The sequence below is a fragment of the Cnephaeus nilssonii genome (assembly GCF_951640355.1).
Source record: "Cnephaeus nilssonii genome assembly, chromosome: 4".
Lineage (NCBI taxonomy): Eukaryota > Metazoa > Chordata > Mammalia > Chiroptera > Vespertilionidae > Cnephaeus > Cnephaeus nilssonii.
The window spans coordinates 85,776,440-85,788,315 of record NC_137075.1 but is presented as its reverse complement, the minus strand read 5'-3'; the positions used below and the strand labels follow the sequence as shown (position 1 = coordinate 85,788,315).

At 44.1% G+C, this 11,876-nt stretch overlaps 1 protein-coding gene across 10 annotated transcripts in view; it reads right to left on the bottom strand.

The window, feature by feature from the left end:
- RGS6 (regulator of G protein signaling 6) overlaps positions 1-11,876 on the bottom strand; it is a 476,765-nt gene that overhangs the window by 52,638 nt on the left and 412,251 nt on the right. For all 10 annotated transcript variants that reach the window (XM_079768733.1, XM_079768734.1, XM_079768737.1 and 7 more), the window contains exons 13-14: positions 9,548-9,658; positions 2,019-2,144 (exon numbers count right to left, since the gene is read on the bottom strand). In XM_079768733.1, the coding sequence (XP_079624859.1) occupies positions 2,019-2,144; positions 9,548-9,658 (237 nt within the window). The remainder of the gene's footprint in view (positions 1-2,018; positions 2,145-9,547; positions 9,659-11,876) is intronic.

Genomic DNA, 11,876 nt, shown 5'->3' with positions numbered 1-11,876 from the left:
ACGGAAAGGACTTCAGGGGCGACTCATGGGGACCCAGCTGGGGTTGGAATCTGGGGCTGCAGTGGCCACACAGAGCAGCTGCCTGGATGCCTCACGCTGGCCATAGAGGGCATGGCTTTCCACGCAGGACCTTCATCCCGGCACGGCCTGCGAGGCTGGTCTGGACCCCACCCCACATAAGTTTCAACGTCCCGTCTTCCATTACAAGCACCTGATTTGGAACTGAAGCAAAGCTCTAAGACGCATTCAGTGCAATGCCTCAGCAAGGAAGGAACTCGTGTCATAACCCGAAACAGTTACTCAACCTTATCTGGTTTACAATAGGCACATGGCTGCCTTGAGAGGCATCGAGACATACAGTTAATTGCCATCTACAAGTCCTCCCAAGTCTTTATGGATCAGAGGGTCATCAGCTTAGAGTTCTCTCTCTTCCTTTTTCATCTGTCAGTATCCTACTCGTCTACTCTGGCTTACATTCATCCCTTCCTTTCAAAACACTTCCAACACGGTTCTTAGAGTTTATACTTGTTTATATTCATTTAATGATGTCAGAGTTTTCCGTGTCCTTTCCTCAGCAACCTACAAAGGTTGTTGCAGGCGAAGATCATGCATCTTGCCTTCCCGGCTTCCCTCGGCAAACGTTCATGGGGCTTGCTATGGAGGAGGTGCGTAGTAAATCTAATTTGATTGATGTATGGGACTGGTATGGTCTCTCACTCCAAATAAATCATAGGGGCTTTGCACATTAACACTGCAGTGGACAGATTTTTACCCACAGTACATGCTCTGACTTTTCAAAGTTCAAAAAACCTTTTTAAAAGTCAAAGCCACTCTTTGAAACAAGACCATTGGAAGATGGGAATTAACCTGCCTATAAAGGAGAACCTGGCACCAAGAAAAACGGAGACTTCCATCTTCCCACTGAGACGTCACCACTTGGCTAAGACCACTAACGGGTCTTAGATAAGTTACATATTCCGTAGGTCTGTGCTTCTACGTCGAATACGACAAAAACCTGAATAAAACACAAGTTCTCAATTTTTCATAACCATGAGTCCTTTCCTTTTTAATGCACCCCCTTTCCTTCCTCTCTCAGTGGACCTCACATTTTGAAAGCCTTACGTTTTCTACTGAGTAGTAGTGATTAATACATTAATACATTTTTCCCTTATCTTGATGCGTCATAGTCCAATAGTCACAATGAGATGTTCCACTCACATCAGGTGACCAGGATAACCACACGAGTTGATAGACGTCCCCCAAAAGAAAAGCTCATGTGTTAATGAGTTTTTGCAGTTATGTCTGCAGTTAATGAGTGATATTTACTCTTGCTTTTTGAAATGCTGAAACAAGATTGATGTTTCTATCTCTCTCTCTCCTTTTTTCTTCTGGTTGGCCTGTCAAATATTCAGGATCCCAGACTTGGGGAATTCAGAGAGGATGTCTGCACGTCTTTCCTCTGAAACGCCCTGGCTCTGTGGTTTTATTTTTTTTAAATATATTTTTATTGATTTTAGAGAGGAAAGGAGAGGGAGAGAGAGATAGAAACATTAATGATGAGAGAGAATCATTGATTGGCTGCCTCCTGCACACCCCCCACTGGTGATCGAGCCCACAACCTGGGCATGTGCCCTGATGGAAATCGAACCGTGACCTCCTAGTTCATAGGTTGACACTCAACCACTGAGCCATGCCAACTGGGATGGCTCTGAGGTTTTAGTTAAACAGTGGTGTCATCAAATCCATTTGACTATTTACTTGTTATTGGAGACATGTTTCCAATAACTTGAGGAAATGCCATCTGGACTTGAACAACAATAAATGCTGATGTTGTAGGTGCTAATATATGGTGACAGCCAATCTACATACAGTTTGTCTCCACTTCAACTCGCCAGATCAGCTGGAATTTGTGTTTGAACCCTAACATTTTACTGAAACAGGGAGGCAGAAAGAGAGGCTGATTATGCAAATTCCTTCACACACACTCTGCACACAGCTCAAACCTTTGAGAGATTTACCTGAGGTTTTCTGAACTGAATTCCGACTCCAGGAAGCGTAGAAACTGGTCCCGCCCCACCTGGTCCTTCAACATCTCATCGAAAGAGAAGCCCCATCTCTTTACTCGCTGCTGGCTGGGCTCTTTGCTTTTGGGGGGAAACAAAGGTTTAAAAAGTGATCAATATTAGGCAAAAACCTGTGTCACATTCTCTCCAGCAAGTCAAATCTATTTTGCTGCCGCACGCCAAAGGGAAATTTCGCAAATTTAAGTGACAGTACGAACCCTAAATGTAGACTTCTGTACACCAACATCAGCCAGTGGGAAAGAGTCTCTTTAGGGAAGGCATTTAGGGTAGGTTCACCAGGAGGCGTGCCGACTGGCTCCTGTCCACAGGAGGTACAACCCCACTGATTCGGCTTCCCTGGATGTTCTTGTCAGTGATTGGCCCAACTCTTGACTCCATCATTTTTTTTTTTTAATAACTGAGGATGCCTTGTGAATCCAACCATTCATCAGAGACAGTGTCCCCACCTCTCACCCCTTCCTCAACCCACTGGGGAGAAACAGAGCCCTGTTTAGATCTGAGTGATGTGTCAATGGTCAGAAATGAAACAACTCATCTAGGATAAACCCTGCTCACTCATTCAGAAGCAGAATGCTGTGTTCATTTATCAATTTAACAACCACCTGCTCAGTGCTTATGATGTTCTAGGAATTTCACGTCTGTTAACTCACTGAACCCTCACAACTACTCTGTAAAGCACGTACTGGCATTACCCCATTTGACAGATAGGGAAACTGAGGCCTCATGATAATTTTCCCAAGGACACTAAGGGAGTCAAGACTCAAGTCCAGAGTGCAGCTCCTAACTCTGCTGTGGGCGTCACCTCCACGTGACCCTCCTCAGACCCATGCGGGGTGGGCGGGGAGGTTTGGAGGGGGAAAGATGCTGGTCTTATTCTTTTGGTTTGGAAAGATGCAAATATTTCCTTCAATTCTGTCTTTCCTTCACTTGCTGTATTTATTCCCCTTACCCTTTAAGAAGCAGCAGAGTCCTAGTTCACAAGTCACATGCTAGAATCTCCCACTCAAAGAGTGGTCTATGGACCTGTGGGGAATGTCACCTCATCTCAGACTTGTGGAATCAGAATCCGCAGAGTAATAAGATCCCTGGAGATCTAAGTACACATTAAACTCTGAGAGGCATTGCTCTAGCAATACTTAGTTTTCCTCTTTTAAAAATATTGACATTTGCTTTTCATTATTTCTAACAGACATTAAGTAAATAAAATCATTTCCTTGTGTTATGGAGTTGACATAGTCTCAATATTTATTTTAGAAAATTACACGTAGTAAAGGAGAACAAAAGCATGTGTGTTGAAAGGTTTGGAACAACAAGTAGCCCTAGACCAGCACTGCCAGTCGAACCTTCCGTGATGATGGAAATATGCTATGTCTGTGCTCTCCGGTATGTAGCCACTAGGCACACGTGGTTCTTGACAACTTGGGTAGTGTGACCAAGAGGCTGAATATTTAATGTTAAATAATTAAAGTTTAAATTGAAGTGGCCGCATGTGGCTAGTGGCTACTGTATGGGAAAGCACAGCTCTGGACTTACGCGATTCAAGCCCAACCCTGTGTTTCTGCACCACTGGACATAACCAGCAGCAGCAGCAGGACCGTCTAATTCTGAGATTATGTGCTTGGGCGCGGGAGGCCCCTGTGCACAGCTCTGCATCTCCAGGCTTAGCCCAGCGGAGTCAGAGGAGAAGACTAAGTCTACCAGGTGACCCAATGGGGAATTCCATGAAAGATCTCTTCCAATGTGCCAGGTTGGGCTTTCTAGAACAAGCCTAGAAGACAGGTCCTGGATTCTCCCAAACTCAAGCCACAGAACCAATCCCACTCAACAGAGTTCCAGGAGACAAAAAGTACTGCTTATAAAGAAATCTCCCCTGCCCGGCCGGTGTGGCTCAGTGGTTAAGTGTTGACCTGTGAAACAGGAAGTCACGGTTTAATTCCTGGTCAAGGCACATGCCTGGGTTGTGGGCTCAATCCCCAGTGCGGGGCATGCAGGAGGCAGCTGATCAATGATTCTCTCTCATCATTGATCTTTTAATCTCTCTCTCTCTCCCTTCATTTCTGAAATCGATTAAAAAATATATTGAAAAAAAGATCCCTCTAGGGTTGAGGCCAGCAGCATATGTAAGCCCCATAGAGCTGTGGGATATTGTCTCTTTCTGCCAGGGTCATGCTGTTGCCTGGGATGGGCTCAAGCACCTGCTCTTCGCCCGCCAAGGTGGCAGGGCTCTGCAGGGATGGTGCTGGTGGCAGCCGCACCCTGATCAAAGGCTGAGCCTGAGGGCTAGGTGTGGAAAGTCTCTCAGTGTTTGTAGTGATTGCCTCTTGGACATATTCCCACCTCCTGTGCCTCTACTTTCTGGAACCCAATCTAAGAGTCCTCACTCACTCCATCAGGTTCATTGGTGGTGACAGGGTGGGAGAAAGGCCATTTTGGGGATGGGCCAGAAAGCTTGGGGTGTCATGCTTGATGGAGAATCAGAGGCATAGGACAGAGGTTGGGATGTAAAGTCAGCTTTCAGCAGAAACAAGGACGTCTGGAGAGACAGGATACCCTCATGTGGTAGTTTCCTAGGGCTGTTGTAACAAAGGACCAACAACCTGGCTTTAGGGAGTAGAAAATTATTCTCTCACAGTTCTGGAGGCTAGAAGTCTGAAATCAAGGTGTTGGCAGGGCCATGCTTTCTCTGGAGGCTGTTAACTTCTGATGTGGCCAGCAATATGTGGCGTCCTGGGCTTGCACATGCATCACTCCGTCTCTGCCCCCATCCTCATGTGGCATCCTCCCTGTGCATCTGAGTCTCTGTTTTCTCTTCTTACAAAGGCAGCAGTCATATTGGAGCAGGAGCCTACCCTATTCCAGTGTGGCCTCATCTTCACTGCTTGCATGACAACAGCCCTATTTTCCAATAAAGTCATAGTCAGAGGTTCTGGGAAGGACGTGAATTTTTTGGGTGACACTATTCAGCCTAGAACATCAACTATGCATTATTCACAATCAATCCTTTTTCTATACCTGGATGCTAGTCCATCTGGCCATTGGAATCTATTCCATTAAAACAGGGGTCCTCAAACTTTTTAAACAGGGGGCCAGTTCACTGTCCCTCAGACCGTTGGAGGGCCGGACTATAGTTTTAAAAAAACTATTAACAAATTCCTATGCACACTGCACATATCTTATTTTGAAGTAAAAAAACAAAACAGCAAAAACACCCGCATGTGGCCTGCGGGCCGTAGTTTGAGGACGCCTGCATTAAAAGCTTTTGGGATAAAACTTCTCTAGATGTGTGTTGCTGGCATTACTTGAGTATTTCCAAACATCTTCCCCTTTGAGGTTCAAGATCAGATCTGAACATGTTGCTACTACTGAATGGTCTCTGTGGTTATAAAATAATTCTGCAAATTATTCCCAGGTGACTGGTACAATAACTCTCCCTTGGCCCAATTCAAATAAATAATCACCGGAACTCACAGCCCCTTTTATTTCCATCCATTGTGCAGAAATGCTTCCTTATGCAATGTTTTTATTATGGTTCTGTGTCATCATTTAGCTGTTTAAGGGTTTATGTTCAGCTGTCGCACGAGCCCTTTGAGGGCAGAAACCATGTGTCGTGTGCCTCTGATTCACCACAGTGCTTTTTACACAGCAAGTCCAACACTGGGAAGAAGTCAGTAAGACAATGTGTGTAGTGACGTGGGTGATGTGACCTTATCCTGAAGGCATTTTCTACTTGCTACCTCGATATCTTTTTCTAGCTCTTCCTTGTTCTCCATGCCCCCTGATCTCCCCAAATTCCTGATTCCCACTGAGGAGCTCAAACCAACACATAGCAAAGACAGGTGGCTCGCCAAAGGACTCTGGCTCTCATTTCCGCTGATCTACCAACTCAGAACGTAGCACGTAGTAGGTTCACAAAATAAATTTGTTGCATGAAACTAAGAAAAAAAAAGGCTTATATTACTGGTCATCTCTAGCCTTTGTTTCATGGATGGGAACTATGGACGGGCTGAAGTGGGATGTTGGCCCTGATCCCTAATTGTGCTCTTCGAAAGACAGGTCCCCAGCCACTGCCAGCATTAGAGTGGCTGGGGATGTCCAGTGGGGAGAAGAAACAGGCCTCCACAGCCTCTCTTCACATTCACATGTATCTCAATAACCTGATTCTGCTTGAAGGTGGACAGAACGCTGTAGGTGTTAGGTTAGGCATCGAGGTTAGAGTAGAAGCCTGAACAATAAGAGCAGGACCAGAGCATTAGTTGTAGGGGCAGGTGGCACCCACCTGGGGACCGAGTTCTGATAGGCTGGAATAAACCAACAGGTCAGGTGGCCACCATTTCCCCAAACGGTCACATGCTTCTTTGTTGACTTTCAAGAAAGGAGGAGGAAATCCCAGGGTTATTATCGGGAACTAAGTTCATGTACTCATCTCCCCTCCTTTCCCAAATAACCAATAAAGTGACCAAAGAAATAGTCACTTCTCCACCAAACCTATACTTTTTGAATGCCTACTGTGTGCCCAAACTGGGTCTAGGTGCTAAAGTAATATTAAGTCCTAACGTCCTATTTAGAAAGAGAATGGGGGAACAGGGGGGTAATGTTATATGGAATGACTGGGAGGAAGGGGTGGCTACTCTAAATGGAGTGGTCACAGAAGACCTTTCTGAAGAAGGGACACCAATGCTGAGTGACACTCTGTGAACTGCACCAGGAATTTTCAAATTGTTCTGTGCCTCAGAATTGCCTAGAAAGCTTGCTGAAAACAGACCCCCCCAGTGCATCTGTATTTTTAATGGGCATCCTGGGTGATTCTAATGCGCCCTGTATTTTGAGAACTAGTGACCCACACAATTGCTGAGGGAGCCCTCACCAGCTACAGACATAGTCCATCTGAACCAGGGCTGCATGTTAGAATCACTTGGGGGAATATAAAACAAAAACAAAAACCAATGCCTCATTTCCAGAAATTCTGAGTTAATTGGTCTGGGGAGAAAAGTAGGCATTGGCATGTAAAAAAATAAATAAATAAAAAATGCTCCAGGTGATTCTAATTTATGGCCCAAACTGAAAGCTAAGTCCTTCAGTCTCCCAAATTGCTGGGTACATGCAAAGACTTATGTGCTCTGAACAGGGATCGGAGTGATGAAACATTGACTGGAAATAGCACTTCTCCAATCAACGACCCCTGCACAACAGGCTAAGCTGCAGAAATTGAGGAGAAATATGAAAAAACAAACAAACCCCAAAACATATCCGACCCTCAGGGGATTTCATGAGGGGAAACACCACCAATTGAACAGAGCAGGCTACTAAGAAAAGGGAGCCCAAGAAATGTTAGGAATTCCCAGAAATGAAAAGAGCAGGATTGTCATCACCCCACCCAACACGCAGTAGGAAAAAAAACTCACGAAAGTATGAAATCACAGAGTGGACATCATTGAAAACAAAATGTGACTCTGAAGAGTAAGTCAAGGAATTCTATCCTTGAATAGAGAATAACAAGGGTAATAGAGGAAAGATAAGAGTGGCTGCTCCATCGAGAGGCCCAGAATTCCTACAAAAGGACTTCCTGAAAAGAGAGGATAGAATGGAAAAAAGAGTAGCAGTGATTTAAAAAATGGAAAAAAGAACACATTAACCTGTTAAAAAGATTTAAGTTCTTGGATAAGATTAGAAGGAACAGTCTAGGGCCATGATGGGCAAACTGCGGCTCTCGAACCACCTGCAGCTCTTTGGTTCCTTGAGTGTGGCTCTTTCACAAAATACCACGGCCTGGGCGAGTCTATTTTGAAGAAGTGGCGTTAGAAGAAGTTTAAGTTTAAAAAATTTGGCTCTCAAAAGAAATTTCAGTCGTTGTACTGTTGATATTTGGCTCTGTTGACTAATGAGTTTGCCGACCACTGGTCTAGGGCATGTTTATTTATTTAAAAGGCAGGTCCAAAGAAATTCAAATGTATTTATGTTCTAACAACTTAGTAGCTATCGAAACTACATATAAATTGAAAGAACAATGAATATATTTGCTTCATTCTTATATAAACACATGTGCACCATTGAGCACTGCACATCTTCTCAAACTTTGGAGTCAGATTGGACCCCGCCACCCTCATTTCCTGTTCCATGTTGATTTTTATACAGCGCTTGCTTTTTATTACAGCCAACTGCTCTGAAAACCCAGATTTGCAAACCCTGGAGGGAATGTAATGGGCTCTAATGTTGAAAACAGCGAACAACTTTAACAACCTTAACTAATAGTTGATGCAGCATCTGACATATGTCACACGTCATTTCATTTCCCGCAGGGGCTCAGGGTACACTGATGCAGTTTGGGAACCACGGCATTAGACAATAAACAAAGTTCTTTCTAGAAAATGACACTGGGTTGGAGGAAGAGAGATTTTCTTCATTGTGTATGTCTGACTAGTTTAGACATCTACCTATATAAAAGGCTAATATGCAAAATGTCCCCTTGGGAGTTCGACCGGGAGAACGGGTGTTCGACTGCTTGCTATGATGTGCACTGATCACCAGGGGGTGGCGTGGAACATGGCAGGTGACCAGTGGCAGAGGCGGGGTACTGAGGGAGTGAGGGAAGGAAGAGGCAGGGAGGCAGGGAACCTGATCGACCCTGATCACTGTCCAGGCCTAGGGATTCTACTTGTGCATGAATTTCATGCACCGGGCCTCTAGTTTTATAATAAAAACCTATGACTCCTATTACTTTTTATAAGTTTTTTCCATTTTAAGAAAAGAATCCAGAAAAAGAACAAGAGTGGAAGCGAATGACAGAGATATAAAGAAATGAGGAACAGGGGCTGAGGGTGCCCAGGCACCCACACCAGATCTGTCCAGGCCTCTCCTTTTGCAACTGTGGACATGGGCCAAGTCCCTTTGGTCTTCGGCTCCTCGGCCATTAAGCAAACACACTAGCTTCCCTCAGGAGTGAGAAGCTACTGGATGGAGTCACTCCTGTCAGGTATTCCACAGGAACAATGATGAAAACCACAGCCTGAAGCCCTCTGCCTGGGGTCCAATCCTCACTCTGCCACCTACTTGCTGTGTGACCTTGAGCAAGTTCACTAACTCCTCTGTGCCTCAGTTTCCTCATCTGTTCAATGGTGAAAATAGTAATGTTTACTTGTGGGATTCCATGTAAGACACTTAGTATATTATTACTGTTGCTGCTAATATATATATATATATATATATATATATATATATATATATATATATATATATATTGGCCAACAAATTCTTTTCCTCTGGCACGGTCAGAGAGAGGTCAGAGGGAAGGCACAAAGGACCCATGTACAAGCCAAGCTATAAGGAGGGAGAAACCACAAGTAAGCAGAACTTGGTGGTGAGGTTACTTGAGGTTTCTATTCAAGTGATAAATCTCACAATCTCATACATTTTCCCACATCTCTCTCTCACTCTCAAACATTAAAACTTTTTTTTTTTTTTTTTACCTCATCTCTATGTCCCATAAAGTGACATCGTCACTGATCCAGGGATTGGACGGCTCGGCTGGAGTTACCATAGGATCGTATTCCACATACTGTTCCGTGTAAGCAATTAAGCTGCAGGAGGGAAGCAGAGCAGAGAACGCCATTGAGTTCCTGTAAAAACTTTTATTCTGTTTTACACAAACATTGTATCGGTCTCAATATAATTCCAAATTAAAGGGAAAAAATTACCACCCCTCCCACTTTTGACAAATGGAACTGTTTTCCTTCACCCTCGTGTGCTGCGGAGCTAAGTAGCATATTACTTTTTTCAAGTGTCCCTGCAAATCTCTAAAACATTCAGCAATCATGTCCCCATATCTTAAACACATCAGATAATCAATCCGCTGTCTCCCTGTCCCCAGAGTTTTGAGTCCCCTTGCTCCAACCTGGACTGTTTGCTCTGTAGGGTTCGATGCAAAATCATCATCCTGGGGCCTCCCTCACTTTTGTGTTGAAGCCCTTGTTTCCTGGGCTCCATGTCTGTCTGTTGGTTCCACTCCCTGGTTGTGTGGAAGCGCCTCCTTTTACTTTATCTCGATACTTGACTGATAGCGCTGGACAAGGAGCCCAGAGTTAAAAATAAATTTCTTTCAGAATTCTGAAGGCTTTGCTCACATTTTTGTTTATTTGTTTTGGCGTTCAGTGCTACTATTGAGAAGTCTGGATCCATTTGGATTCTAAACAGTTTCTTTTCTCTCTGAAAACTTAGGATCTTCCCTTTATTGCTGTAGTCCTCTGAAATTTCACCATGGTCCTTGCTGGCTGTTTTTGTTCACTGTGCTGGGTACAATGTACAATGTATTTCCAATAAGTATTATTTTTTGCTAATGTCATACCATTTTTTTTCTGTTCTATAATTCTTTAAAAACATTTTTTTTTTTTTTTTTTTTTTTTTTAGAGAAAGAGGAAGGGAAAGGGATATAGAGATAGAAACATTGATGAGAGGAATATTCTCCATCGGCTGCCTCCTGCACACCCGCTACTGGGGACTGAGTACACAACCCAGGCATGTTCCCTGTCCAGGGAATTGCACCAGCGACCTCTTGGTTCATGGGTTGATATTCACACTGGCTGGGCTGTGTAATTCTTTTTAGTTAAATGTTGGACATTTGAATTGATTGATAATCTAATTTTCCCTCCCATTTTTCATTTTTTTGTCTTGTTTGACAAAAAAACCTGATGTAGTTCCAATTTTTTCCTTTCTTTATTTTAATTTGAGCTACCATTTTCTTAAGTTTTCAGAGTTCACTCTTGTTTATCATAGTATCTGGTTCTTGTTTTATGGGTGGAATATCTTCTCATATGTCTGGAATATTAATTCTATATTTTTATTTTCGGTTTCTTGAATAGTTTTTGGTTCCTCCGGGTCCCTTTTTTATTTGTTTTGATTACATTCCTTCTCACATAGGGGTTTTTCTTGAGCATCTGGCAAACCTCTGGACATCCATTTGTCCTTAAGCGTGAGGTACTGAAACCTGCTTGGAGGCTCAGTGTGTATGTGGACAGGACCTGCCGACCGATGGGTTTCATGCTTGGGTCACTGGGCAGCTTGCCAGTCTTTTCACTAGAGCTCCAACGAGGGATCTGGCATCTGTCTTCTGGGGACATCCATTTTTCTCTAGAACAGGGGTAGGCCAACTTTTTCTGGAAGACCCTGATAATATTTTAGGCTTTGTGGGGCAGATGGTGTCTGCTGCAACAACTACTCAGCTCTTTTTGTAGCCATTTTTTTAAGAGAGATAAAGGGAGAGGAGAGAGAGACACACACACACACATTGATGTGACTAAAACGTTGATCTGCTGCCTCCTGGGCATGTGCCCTGCCGGGGAATCAAACCGGCAAGCTTTCGGTGCACAGGACGATGCTCAATCAATTGATCCACACTGGCTGGACAACAATTCTTGAATGAATGCCTATGACTCTTTTCCAATGAAACTGTATTTGCAAAACCAGGGAGTGGAGTGGATTTGGCCCACAGGATGTAGTTTGCCAGTCTCTTGACTGTGGGCGTATACATCTGGCTCCTGGAGGGCTGAGAGCAGGACAGGGGAGGGTTTGAGAGTCTCATAGCCCAGTATGTAGATCTTTTATTAATTCTCCTGTTTTCTGCTGGCCCTCTATGATGTGATGTGACTTTTGAGCTGATGTGGCTCAGTTTCTCCAAAGAATAAACTGCCTATCCCCTATGGTGGTAGTTATTGGGGAAAGATGGTCTCCCAGTGGGCAGGGATCTAGCAATCCAAAGGCTCCAGAGACAGGCTTTACCCATCCTGATGGGTCAGCCTCCTG